Source organism: Dermacentor variabilis, chromosome 7 (genome assembly GCF_050947875.1).
Source record: "Dermacentor variabilis isolate Ectoservices chromosome 7, ASM5094787v1, whole genome shotgun sequence".
In the NCBI taxonomy this organism is placed as follows: domain Eukaryota; kingdom Metazoa; phylum Arthropoda; class Arachnida; order Ixodida; family Ixodidae; genus Dermacentor; species Dermacentor variabilis.
The window spans coordinates 96,370,705-96,384,937 of NC_134574.1; the positions used below are offsets into that span (position 1 = coordinate 96,370,705).

A 14,233-nucleotide genomic window follows, 5' to 3' on the forward strand; every position below is an offset into this window, starting at 1 on the left:
GTTGGCTGTCGGAAAAGGCATGCACAACGTTTAATAAAGTATGCCACAAACGTCGCTTATGAAATTTCCCTCCAATCTTGAAAAACGTATATTGCACAGACGGGGCGCTGCGTCTATGACCGAGTTAGGGAACATGCAAAAGATACAGAAAAGAATGATCGTGACTGGCTAGTAGCACGCTGCGGGGCTTGCTCCAATTTTAGTCCATGGTTTCGAAATGTGAGAATGTTGGGTAGAGGCCGGCAACAAACGGTGCGTCAAACCTTGGAATATTTTTTTAATTAGATAAGCTGGTCCGAATTGTGTCAGCCACACATCTGTTTTTTCTGTGCGAGGCCGACCTGAAATTTTTTTCACGCTGACTCGGATAACGTGTTTTTTTAAAGCCGAGTCTATTTGATGCATTGTAGGCATGCGCATGTACTCGGCCCTTGGATGGTATATATCTAGGGCGCTTTTACGCTCATTGAACAGTTGCAGTTGAAGTAAGCGCCCATGTTTTCTTCTCTCTTGAGTACGTGGTTTTCGCGCAAAAATCGTTTTTTTGTTAGATATTCTGATTCGCATCAATTGAGACCATGCAGGAACGCTTGTTTTTACGGCTCTTGAGCACGTACCTTTAAATTACGCGGCTCCACCAATGGCCGCCGCATCAGCGGTTTTGAGACGTAGCTTACACCTACGATTACGCAAGAAAGCTCTGTTAAGTGAACCCCTTATGTTACGACCGCAAGTAGAAAATAATGTACTCCCGTTTTCTTTTTGCAACACTGTCACTCCACGTAGGAGCACCCTTGATTTAATTCCCACCCACAGCGAAGAGATTACATCCATTACCTCCCGACCAGACGAGATTTCATCGAACTCTTGATTTGAGACGGCTAGGACCGGCGTATGACGAACAAACAAAAAGGCGTTACTTCCCGAGCGGAGGAGATTTCGTCAAACTCTTGATTTCAGTGTGTCATTTCATCTTAGGAATCGCCGATGGATCCTTTTGAAGAAAGATGGTCCACCCAGATAAATCAAGAGACACCGTCCCGGACGGGTAAGTTGTTTTGATCCACATGTATAGTTGTTTTCTCTGTCGAAAAATTTGTCAAATATTCATTCCGTACTGGCGCTCCTTTCCCAAATAGAAAAGCAAGTGGCGAGTTCTTTTTTCTTTTTTATTGAAAGGAAAATTTATGAAAGGCAAACAAATGTAAAAGAGTTGACGTCATATGGCCAGAAATCCACAGCATAGAGTCATATACACCCACCAACATATAAATTTAAACGGTCGACTTGACACTGAAGAACGTCAACGTTTACATGGCTGCCGCTGCGGCAGAATCAATACAGCACGTCTCATGCGTCACGCAAACATATTCTGGGCTCGGCTTTCACCGCTGAGCAGCTGACTGTTCACTCACAGACACGTTCCTTTGATTTGTTATTTGTACATTCCAATTTAATCTTCAGAAAAGAAAGCTTCTCTATGGTGTGTTGGCATGGTCTGTTGGCTTCTATTGGCTTCATTACCTGCTGGCATCGTCGCTTCAATACGATTTGGAGTTGAGTGATCTCTGCCCACCCAGTAACGAACTTTACGAGCACAAAATATATGTAACTACACTCTAAGAAAAAAGAGAGTAAAAAGTGAGTCACGGCAACTTGACTCTCTTTTTTTTTACGAAGACCCATTTTCGCGCGGGTAGAGTCACAAAACAAGAGTCAACATTTGTGTATGGGTCGTTTGACTCTTAATAGCACGCGAAGAGTCGTCGTGGAAGATACCGACTCCTCTGATATTCGAGATGAGCCTGGCGAGAGAAAGATTAAAATGCAGGAGAAGAAATACCAGATAACGTCTTCTGTTTTAGGCGGGCCCTCAGGTTCCTGTCCTGGTTGTATTGCGGTGTATCATTCTTTCGTCCTTGTCATGTTCTGCAATTACATCGAACTCCAAATATCGATTTTCCTTGAACATGTTTGTTAGTATCTCACACGCTTAAGTGATAGCTGGCTTCTATACTAAGGAAGACCCGGATTTGTCACACTGAATTCTACTATAAGTAAATCTAAAAAAAAGCATTTGCTACTAAAGAGAGCACTGCAACGAGATAAGTTCAGTAGGCGCACTCAACAGTGTCGATTGTAAATGTAATTGCGCTACGTAAAATTAAGATTTGAGGATTTAGGTTCCAAAATCAAGATCTTGTTATGAGGCGCAAGGTAATGGAAAACTGCACATTTATTTTCAGCAGCTCGGGTTATTTAATGTGCACGGAATGCACAGTATACGCGCGTTTTCGCATTCTGCCCCCATTGGAATGCGACTGCTGCGGCTTGATTGGACCCGTGACCTCGAGCTCAGCAGCGCAACACCAAAGCCACAGGGCTACCGCAGTGCGTTGCGTCCCGCGACCAGAAACAACCATTAGCGTACGCAGCACTGCTTTTAAACCCCCTATAAATGTAAAAACAAAAATGTAGCAGTTTTCCCCCAATGCTGCGTGAACCACTGCACGAACAACTGCACGAACCAAGCTTCGTAGTTTCATCGCCTGAATAAAGTGCAGTAAACAATCGCTTACTCCGTAAATTAGCAAACACGGGGTCACGCGCGCACGTGCAAACATGAACAGATCTCACTCAATGACCGCGACCACTCGCTGTCACAGCGTCGGCGTGATGAAGGGCGCCAACAGAGCGGACAGAACGCTTCTGCTGCCTCGTCCTTCAAAGCGTCTCCGAAACTTGAAATGGCGCTATAAAAGCGCCCCCCCCCCCCTCCCCCCGCTTCGCACCATCGGAAATTATCGCCAAGACAGAGCGAGAGTGGCGCCAGACCGGGCTAGAGCAACGGCCAGAGGAGGAGCGTGCTAAACCAGCGCCTCCTTTCCCCGGCTTGCGCGCGTTTTATCACGTGGCCACCTATAGATACTTGGACACCCATCCAGGCACTATACGTCTCGGCTCACCCTCGTACACTTCCTTTAACGCGCCCAGCCAACGGCGCAGGATGGGATCTTCTCGCACTTGACTATATACTTAAGCTCACGGCAACACCGACAGGTATATTTCGGCGGTTGTGTCCATATAATTGCTATTGCAAAATTCGCAATAAACAGAAAATTTTACTAAGGAGCAACCACGCTGCTTCTCCATGTCGTGATAGAGCGGTGAACTATAGTTCTAGAATATGTGTTGCTAAATCTCCGCCAAATGACTACGCTCGCATTTGGTGACAGCGGCACACAGTCGCAAGAACTTGTGGAGGAAATACCGTAGATCTGGCAGCTTCAGGTGCACTAGATCATTCAGTAACATGGGCGGCTTTGTAGTTCTACCTTACATCAGAGCAAACTGCACTCGACAGAAATCAAGGGCAGCTGCACCGTTATAGCTAAGCAAATTAAGGACAATTACGCCGCGTCTTCACACTTCGAGCACGCTCCGACAGCGCGATAGATATTTCAAACGCAACCACACTCGGACGAGCAAATTTTGCTTCTGCCAAGTGAGCATAGCGGGTATTTCAAGACACGTGTTAAATTCATGGCTGTTTCATTCGTGAACATTACTTAAGTGACGTGAAATTATCAGTAAGCAAAACAGTTTTTATCTCAACGCGAGGAAACAAAACCGAAACTAGCGCAACTGTTTTGCTCAGTTGTGCAGATACAAAATGATCCAAAGCCGAAGCCGTCAATAGCATGACGCCATTTTACAGTTGCGCTGCATCACGCGCGAGTACGTTGTCGTTGAGTGGTTCTGAGATCGCTGTGTAAGGGGCGACTGCAACCAGGCGTTGCGGCAAGTTACGGTGGGAGCTTCTGTCCGTGCTGTGTGATTGCGACGAGGGGGACCGCCGCCAGCAGCAGCGTGTCGCCGATGTCGTCTTTGCCGACATCGAGCAAGTGCAGCTCGCCGGACCGTCACAAGCGCCCGAAGTGCTGCGGTTTGCACTGCATCTTTCATTGTGATATGGGAGATCGCAACGGACAGAGACGACCAGATGCATACGAGCGACTACCAGCGGGCAGTGACCTGTGCCATATTTCTCTTAACGTCTAAGGTAAGCATATAAGCTTTTGTTCCGAGTTTACAAACGGCGCGTACTCGGCCCTTCCGGTATGGCTACATTTTGCTCCACGTTTCTCTTGGCAGTTCACAGACGTTTCTTAGGCATGCGTGCGCGTATGTATGCGAAAATACTACTGGCAGACGGAAGCCTCAGGAGAGCGTCTGAAATTATTGCAAAGCTGTACTGCCAGGAGAAACACCCTTCTTAACGACTCTAGTGACGAGTGGCCTGTCGCATCGAAAAATTCGTAGAATATCAAGTACTGCGTAACTTGAAGTGTAGATACAATACTCGCACCAGTGTGACTTTCGCTGGCGAAGGCAGGTAGTCGAAAAGACATCTTGTGTATTCTGAAGATTTACTAGCGCTTTAGGTATATTACGGCGAATAATAAAAGCGCTAAAACGCTGTATGTCAGTGTCAGGCGATGTGGGAGCACAGATATTTTAAGAGCGGTAAAGCGGCTGGCTGCTCAAGCGAACAGACACAGCGCTTTAAAAGCGCTGAAACAGAACAAATTTTATGTGCATTTGGCTGTAAGTAGAAAACACATTAGCTCACAATCTAAGCCTATATATAATGTATTATTTTTACGTAATCTTTATTTTCACGGTTGTAAATATTTAAAAGCATGAACTTGCTGCAACGTTTATATAGTAAATCCTACTAGGCTTACAAAACCTGGCTGTGTTATGTGGTGAAATTGTAATATTGCTACTGGATTTTTTTATATTGAGTCCGGCGCTTTATGAAAAAAAGGATCCTTTTATTTGTAGTTTTATGTTAATGCGTATATTTGCCAAGCAGCAATGAGTTCATTGCAAAGTTGTACCTTCCAGTGAGCTGCATATGAACCCAAGTTTATCCTGTCTTGGCTATTGTAATGTGCATACAACAATTTTAAGTATATACAGCTGTAGTTAGCTTAGTCGCTGCAGCATATTTTGTAAAAGCAGAAGGCCATTTATTATTTTGCTGCTTCCATGCAGAAGTACCTTTTTTTCTTGTACCAAGAAATGCCGAGAGTATTGAATGAAATGAAGTGTGGTGTATTTTTCTACTAACTTGATAAAGGAAATTTCGTCTGCCGTGTGTCAGAGATTAGTTTACCTTCTTGTACTAAACAATGCGTTATGTCCTCGGCTACTGCTGTTGTCCTGTGTATTTTTATAATTTTCATATGTATTTTATTTTAGGTATTCAAGAAATGGCAACAGCCAGAAGTCGCCATCTTATCCAGCATGTTATGGGTGAGACAAATTGTAGCAGGCACTTTTGCATATCTCATTAGCATATGATGCTATCTGTTGTAATTTTTGTGTCCACTTTCCTGTCTTTATGCATTTTAGTATTATTGTGCAAAGGGTAATAGTTTTACATTGAGACAGAGTAATCGCCCAATGACTGGAGAAGACAACATACACAAGCCTCCTTTGTCCGTATCTCTATCTTGCGCAGTTACTCTGTCGTTGGAGCATCGCTGGAGCCAATGTTTCGACAAAGAGGAGATTTTTCTCAAAACGTTGGCTCCAGTGAATTTTCTTGTTCTATCACTATTTACGGTTAAAAGAAAGCAGTATTGCTCTTGCTCAAGTATTATGCGTTATGGAATAGAAATTAGCAGGGGGAAATATCAGGAATGTCAAAATTCTTGTATATTCCAACGCTAGAGCGAAAGCCAGAAAAACAAGATGTAGAGAACCACATTGTTATTTTTCACTGCCCAGTTTGGCCAGCTTCATTCCGAGCTTGCACTTTGTTGCATTAACGACCACTGGAATTCGTTAATTTATTTAGCTTGGTGATTTACTTATGTTAAGAGATTGTGAACTTGTATTAATGCAGCTTACATGATGCATGTAAAGAAATTTACAATGACATTTTAAGGTGGCAGGCTTGCAGTTGGCTAGCAGATCACTTGATGGTATGAGCTCAGGTTTCAACCGAGCTTCCATGCACAAATCAGTTGCACATTTTTTTCATTGTTTGGATTTTCATAAACCTAAAGGGACACTACAGTGAAAAATGATTTCTTCTGCATCAGTAAATTACCGTTCTGCAACACCAAAAACACCACTCTTACAATGATAAGACGTTTGACAAGCCACGAAAAGCGCAGGAACGAAATACGGGTGGCGACGCCTACTTAAATTCCCGCACCTGGGGGCTGTGATGTCTTGGATTTTGATGGCATCTTCTAGGGCCTACTAATTATATATAGCGGTACAGGTTGACTACATTGTGTTCTAAAGGAACCAAATAATAAACATGGGTAGTTTCGGGAACCTTTATTCAGCCAACACAGCCCAAATGCGAAAACATACTTTAGAATCCCTGACGTCACGCTGATGTACCGGCACTGGGGTTTCGGCGCGTAATTCAAATACTGATACTTGGACCTTCATTTTCTCATCTAATAATCAAACTATTTTTTTTAAATGACTGCCTGCAGGGTTCTCAAACAATACTTCATTAGTCCAAACTGATTTATTGTTTCACTTTAGTGTCCCTTTAAGTACCGTTTCTTTTTTGTCGGGGTTCTATTTGAGTGGTAGGACCTAACTGTTTGCCTTTATTTGTATTGGTAGCCATGTTACACAGGCAGCTCAATTTTATTGTAAATCGTGACGTGGTAGAACTAAGAACATTTGTGCAAATTTGTTGCAGGTACTCTGGCGGCTCCTACCCCTGCGTCCTACCACCACCCTGTCCTGACTACGTCCACTAGGGAGTTGGGAGCCTTTGGCGGCTTCTGCCACTGCATCCTGCCACCACCATGTCCCGACTACGTCCACTAGGGAGTTGGCAGCCTTAGTGATGATGCCAAGCAGGCTGACAGCAGACAGAAATATTCAGGTAAATACCTGCAATTAAGCGGCGTCTTTTTGAGTGAACTGGCTTGTAACCACTCAGCAATGAAAGAAGTAACTTCGAAACAGTTTAGACTCCCTTCTGTCTGTGCAGGGATGCTCAAGTCTATGCATTTTGTCTTAGCTTCCAAGAGGCTGTGTGTATTAGACGAAACGCGATGCAAATTTTGAAACTACAAGAGACCAATTGTAAAATTGTTTTCTTGCGTAACACAAAAACTATTTTGATAAAGCTTTACCACTTTAAAAACAATACAGTGTACTCTCATACATGGTATTTGGCATAAATTTACTAGGGCTGCCTCAATGGTAAGTAGGCCGATAAACGTACACCAAAACTTACTTCTTTTCCAAGTTCATCCTCCTCTTTCTGCTCTGCTGCATAATGTATCTTTCTGAAACCAGTTCTTGCACACAGCACAAGTCCTAAACACATGGATTACATAAATTTGCAGCTTTTGCTGTAGGTCACTTTTGTGAAAATAAAGTTAATAAGCCATTTGGTCCATTTTTAATCGGCCATAATAAAGTGAGCACTGGCTAATAAGCAGTTAAGTTTTTGGTGCAAGGCCTCTCTTCATTGTCGTTAAAAATTTGTCCCTCTTAATGAAGGAAGCAATTTTTTTGGCTATGCCATTTTATGATGCATAGTTTGGTGCGTTACACAATATGTGACATAGTGTTTACGCCAGTAAAATTTTTTTTGCTTTAAGCATTGCGTGAAATTTCGATTTGTTCTATATTGAAGGGCCCCCAGTTTTCAAAAAGAAATTCCAAGTGGTCATGTGCCAGGTTGGAACAGCTGGCATGGAATAGCCTACTGACACAAATAGGGAGGGTCGTGTACACTTGACTTTATGTTAAGATACTATTATTGATCTAGAAAACACAAAATGAAGGATACCATCCTACAAGCAGCTCTTCACATTCATTTACACTTTTGCACATTTATGTACCTTTAGTCTGGTGACTTGTGTCTGTTTTCATCATCTGCTATGTGCAGATGGTAAACTTCAGATTTGCCCTATGGTGCAGAATATTTTGGTGCTTATATATTTGGATCTGTGTTTTTCAGGTTGCCTTGAAATTTTACCCAAGCCATGCCACATACTCGGGCCAGGCCTCTAGCGAACTACGTATAACCAGGCTCAACGCATCAGTGTCGATAAAGTCCGGAGCTCAAGGAAACCTGCTGTGCAACCAGCGCGCAACACTTGGTGACCTCTCTACGTGTTTCATCTATTTGACAGCTGTACCTCAGTTTCCATCTATCCAAACAGCATCACCAGCTGTTTCTTTTCTTATCGATCACTTATCGAACCATGGATGAATGTTGGGGTGGAGTGATTTGAACAGACATTCTATTTGTCTCTTCAAATTCTTTGCAAATATTTCTATTATTATAATTCATGTTTCTTTAGTACCTAGTATTTAATAGTTCCTTTCTCGTAGAGTTCTCACCATCAACTCCTGCTATTATAATGTATACCTGTCTTTATGCCCCGTTTCTCATAGTTCTTTTGTACTTGTGGATGTAATTGATAGGTTCTTAATTCTTGTTGTACATAAGGCTAAACTGAAAACTTACGGTATTTTTTCTTCCTTTGATAACCTACAGCACTGCAATGTGTTCAAGAAATTTAACATAACACGGGCTCTGGTGCAGGATAAATTTAAGAGCAATATAGAGTACTTATTTCAAGCACCCGTTATTTTTGAAAAACTCAAGGATATAAGAGCACAAAAAAGAAAATGTTAAACTAGAGAAACATGGGTTCCCCTCATATGTCTGGTAATAATGTGACTTTTTTTCACTGCAAAAATACCAGTGGTACTCACATACAAGGTTTGAGACATAAAAGCTATGATACCCTTGGCATTTCTCAGTGCTTATTTTCCACACTGACGAATGTCAAAGGCAGCATAGGTTTCATGCACACATTGGTTGTATTGCACCTTTTGAGTATTGCATTTCTCAAACACACAGGTTTACAGCAGTGCTTTGCATAGCAGATGTATTTCTTAATTTTCAGAATTTGTTAATGCAAGATTAACGCTACAGATCATGTATAAATAATTTTACAGACTATATGTCCATGGATGCATGCTTCTTCTGATGACGAAGCAGTGCCATGTGGTCGGGGGATGAATGTGTTTATTTCAGATTTAAACATTGGCTTCCAGGTCTGGGTTAGTCTCCTACACTGAGTATTCTAGGTCAGAGCCCATTTACTAGAGGAAAGTGAATTAAACTAGGAATTGTAAACACCAAAAGATCTTGTTCAGGACAATAATGTGACAATCAGCAAGGTTCTTTGTGCATTCATTTCCAAATTTGTGAGATTATATTTTGACTGGTTTCACTAACGCGAGAACAAATATTTGTTTGTTCTCACACTAGAGTTGGCTGCCCCCATTGCCACACAACCCCTTTACAGGCTAAAAATTCAGTGTATTAATAGGCTGTTTTTTGGTTTTGCGCACTCAGTGTTAAGGGATCCAAACGGTGACATACAACAGAATGCAGAAAAATGACTAAGGAATACAAGCAGGGCGTGGGGCTTTCTAGGCTGATTCGTGCATGTGCTATCTATAAAACTCCCTATGGTATGCCGGAAGGCATTTTCTAACCCTTTTGTAGAAACACTAACACCCACTTATTAAGGGGAAGTGCTTCTCGAAACAACTTTTATTTAATTTGTACTAGAGGTTTGAATATACTGCCATTCATAGGGAGTTTTATGTAGATTTGAATTGTCATTGGTTTTTGTATAGCTGGTGTTTCTTAGTTATGTCCTACATAGTGGCAAAATATTTTTACGCGCACTTTTTCGTAAATATTTCCCAATTATTTTTGCAGTCTACAATTTTTGCTAATAATGGTATTCAGTGCAGAAAGGGCTAGTAAATGGCATTTAATAAAAAAAGTATTGGTCTGTAGATTTTCTGTCTTCAGCATTTGTTCTGTTCCACAGCTGTTTCTTGAAATCTGAAATGATGTACCCATCTCTTTGTTAGCGATAAACAGGGAAATCTGTCAGTATGTTTTGTTTAAAATGGAGCTGATCAACGCAATAGTTAGGCTATTTGCTAATTATAAATTACAATAATAGCACAGGACCATAAAAACAGATTGATGCTGAATAACAGCTGTGCCCAGCTGCATCCACACAGCTGTGCCACACAATGTGCATGTGTTCAGAAGAGCCAAATGCCCCAGAGAGAAAGCAAGAGTGTCTCATTGTTTGTCATCTTGTACAAGCAGATTATGCGCCAGATGTAATTTATGCTCAGTAAATACATAAATCAGTCATGTGAGTTGTCTCACCTCAGGTTGCAAGTTCGAACTTCTTGTAATCTTGCTTGTTTTTGTTTCCTTTGTGAGCATGAGTGACTTAGTTGCCTTGGCTTATATTGTCAAAACTGTTTCTTCACTGGGAATCGCAAAATTTCAATTACACATAATATTCCCAGTTAATGATATGGTAGACTTCGAGCTTAATTCTCTTATCTTTCATATGTTTATCTACCAAATAGTTTTATCATTCATTGAAACATATCCATGCAATGCACAGTGGGAACCCAAATTTTAGATATCTGTTCTTGCTTTCTACCCTGCTCTACAACATAATGAAGATACAAAGCAAAACTATAAGTTTGCAATTGTCCCCCATAACGAGAGTTTCGCTTAGAATTTGAAAAACAAAATTGACATCCTGCTATGGTGTGAGAGTTGCTTTGGGCACCAAGTGAACTGCGTAGCACCTGTGCTAGAGTACACAACAAAGCAGAAAATTTCACCAGATTGGAATGGCAGTGGTAAGTTAAGAACAGATGTTTTATTTCGCGCACCATTAGTGTGGCTTATCATCTGCTCCTGTTTTGTTGTGGGGGAACGCATACATTGGGAAGACAATTTTTTGCACCAATCTTACCTTAGCGGGACACCAGAGAAAGGTAGAAATCAAGAACAGGTATTCACACTTTGTTGCCCACAGTGTATTATCTGGATGTGTTTCACTCTACAAAAGACTACTGTGGTAGATAATCAAAGACAAAGACAAAAGAATTAAAAGAGGTATGTGTCAGTCATCCTTCCATGGCCTCCAGTGTTTATAGAAACACTTCTTTCTGTATATATGTCAAGCCGTTGGGAGGCTTTATGTAACTCAGTCATGCTTTCCAAGTTAAAAATCGGAATAAGGACAATCACAAGAACATCATATGAGTGATTTGTAAATGTGGCACCTAATGTAACTTATTTACGTATGGGCTGAGGGTAGATTACAGGCAGTGCATAATCTGCACTTACAGGATAACTTGTGATGAGTACAAAAAAGCCTTGCTCACATCTTCCTCTTTGTTTCTTTTGGATCTTGGTGCACCATGTGTATTGTTACAGCTGCGTGCATACAGCTGGGTATAGTTTGTTTGCTATCTTGCTATCTTTGCGGTAACAAACTGCAGCTACCTGTGCTACATATTTTGTCAGCGTGTTTGCATTATGGCAAGTTTTGTATTAGTGGTTATTGCAATCTGTGAAATTGTCTGTGTCAGCTATTATTCTTCGTCTTGGAAAAGTATGTTTGTCAACATAAACAATTAGTTTAAATGTTGCTGTATTTATTTTTGTAATATTATCTGTTGTGAAGCTTTTATACATTGTTGCATGTTGTATGACAGAATAAAATTGATGCACAAATTTTTAATGTGGTATTTTTCAGATCAATTTTCAACTGACGCTGACACGCACAAGTTGTGGGGGAAAAGTGCCAACAAGAGTACCATAAGGTCAGACAGCTCTTTTTACTGTTAGATTGGATTATCAATTGCCAACCAGTTGTTTTCAGCAAGCATAGTATAATGCATAGATTATGTAATCTAAGTTGGAATATTGTTTTTATTGCACTTGATTATCTGCGTCTCCTTTGTACATAAGTGCAGACTTTTTCATTTGTTATGTGTAGCTTACTTGCTTAAAATGTTAAATCGTAAGTTCTAAATAAAAACACTTCTCGAAGAACAGTGAAATAGGTTTAACTTATAAATTTTTGACATTACAGACTTGTGCAGTGCTGAATTGAACTTCTACACGAGTTACATAATATTTTGGGGTCTCATTATGGTTCTGAGTTGCATTGCAGTGTCATGCATATGCACCTGCAGGCTACATATTGTATGTTTATTTAAGACTGTTTTGCATGGTTGGCTATTGATTCCAGTTTATTAGTAATGAGAACTGTCTTGCTTTCATGGTGATTCTGTGCTGACTAATACATTTGAATTTTCCAGAAGACGACAAAGGGTGATGAAATGTTAACTTTTTGTTGCTAACCTGCCATGTCCTTTTTGGCAAGTTTGCTATGCATTCTTATATGTTGTCTTTTTACAGTAATCTTGAGAACTAGCCGTAGTTGTGTGTACTTACAGCAAAAGTTGGTGACACATTTTGAAAAGCGGCTCGACACTGCCATCCGAGAGTCAAACGACTTACATGGATTAGTTATTTTACTCTATCTGCAAGAGTTCTGCACCACACACTAAGGGTAACTTGACACACACTGCTGGAGTCATCAGACTCATCAAGAATAGTTACCCGAATCCTTCAGCAGTGGTCATGTGACCCCTTATCTTGAGTCGTCTGACTCATGCAGAGTAGTGAACGGACTCCCTCAGCACTAGTCGTGTAACCCTTTTGAGAGGGTTAGGAGACTACTACAGGAGAGTATGCATGACTATTGGGTGTGGAGTCACGTAACCACCTTGTATCGAGCACAGATAGTCTCGGGACCCTCTTCCGAAAGGGAGTTCGCGTGTCTCCCACAAAGTGTGTCGTATACGTGGCGAGTCCAGACTCTCTGAAAAGAGTAAGAGGTACTCCTTTTTTTCTTAGTGTGTATTATTGGCGTTCGTGAACGCGAACAAGCGAGGCCAAATGCATATGGCGATTTTGCTGCACGCTTCTTTTTTTTTTGTGGTCTAGAATTTCAAGAGGGTGCTCGCGCCGTGTCCTCAAATAACCTCAACACCAATATCCTCTTTAGTAATGCTAAAAGTGTATATGCAGTCATTTGACTACCTATAGTATTTTTGGAGGCTCATAGGCAGTTCTGTAGCCCATGCAAGTAACCAATGTGCGTTATAACAACTTTGTTTTAAGTGTATTCTCCGCACTTGATTCCTTCAATTAGTAAGGCTACGCATAGTAAGTTTTGATGATATTACGGTGTTTATTGAGGTAATACCGCCGCGACATATGTCAACCTGCATCGCCACTAGCAAACTGCAAAAGCTTGCACACTTGCGTAGCCATAATTATTCATGGGTGGAGCAGACCGCTTGTGACTGCACAGATTTATATTCTAAGACATCGTGCATACTTTTTCAAATGTTTCCATAAGTAATTTCATAGGCGAGTAATTATCATTAGGTGGTGTTTTACCCCACGAGACAAGGTCGCGATTCAATCGCATGCGTTTCAATCAATCGCATCATATTGCTGTAAGACTCGCTTTCACGCCCTTCTGAATTGACCTCAATTATTGTCTCACTAAATTTCTTGAACGATCATTGCATTGCCATTGTGAGTCACTGTGAGATGTGTTCTGCCATACTTTTTTCTTGTTGTGCTTGTTGCAAAGAACTCGCACGCAATTGAAACAAAACTTTCATCGTGAGTAACAAAGCACGTATGTCGCCTGTAGTTTTCAAAGTGCAGGTGACCACAGTTAAAGAGGCCACTGCTCGTCCATCGTGTTAAATGTGCGCCCTTGGTTCCACTAGCACCTCGGTCTGCTTCTCAATATGGGAAACGTAAACTCACCTAGGTTCCAGAAATGCAGCTCCCACCAACTATTACGCCACCATAATCTGTTAGTCGATCGCTTTACGTGGAAGCATGGGGGCGTGGTTGCGCCAACAGCGGCCTATGTCGCACGTGCCAAAATATTTGCCCGCACCCTACACCGTAATACACCTCGGTCACGCCAGGATAGGACATCGAAGCCATCACTTTGTGCAAAGCGGAGTAGCACCACCCCGACCTCACGGCGCGTATATACCTCTTCCACGTATTCTTGCACATTCTGTTTTCGCCGTGAATCAAGGCCAAGGAAAGACCTGGACACATTCTTGTCCTTGTGGTTCTGCAGGCAACGTTACGTATGTATTCACGAAAGAGCCACTCAGAGCGCTTTCGCAACCCCGGCATATGAGGAAAAAAAAAACCCTTGGTTGATCTCCGCTCAGCAGTAAGAAAGCGGTCCTGTCAGTCGTATAGGTCAGGTTCTGC

General features: G+C 41.7%; 1 protein-coding gene and 1 long non-coding RNA gene across 2 annotated transcripts in view; both read left to right on the plus strand.

The window, feature by feature from the left end:
• Positions 1 to 751: 751 nt before the first annotated feature.
• The window catches only part of LOC142587646 (sulfotransferase 1B1-like), a 52,783-nt gene continuing 39,301 nt past the window's right edge, over positions 752 to 14,233 (plus strand). The window contains exon 1 of the mRNA XM_075698809.1: positions 752 to 1,048. Coding sequence (XP_075554924.1) covers positions 988 to 1,048 — 61 coding nt within the window. The 5' untranslated portion in view covers positions 752 to 987. The remainder of the gene's footprint in view (positions 1,049 to 14,233) is intronic.
• LOC142587644 (uncharacterized) lies at positions 3,783 to 11,651 on the plus strand. Its single transcript, XR_012829600.1, has 4 exons — positions 3,783 to 4,063; positions 5,269 to 5,322; positions 6,740 to 6,928; positions 8,018 to 11,651. It is a non-coding gene; the product is annotated as an uncharacterized LOC142587644 (long non-coding RNA).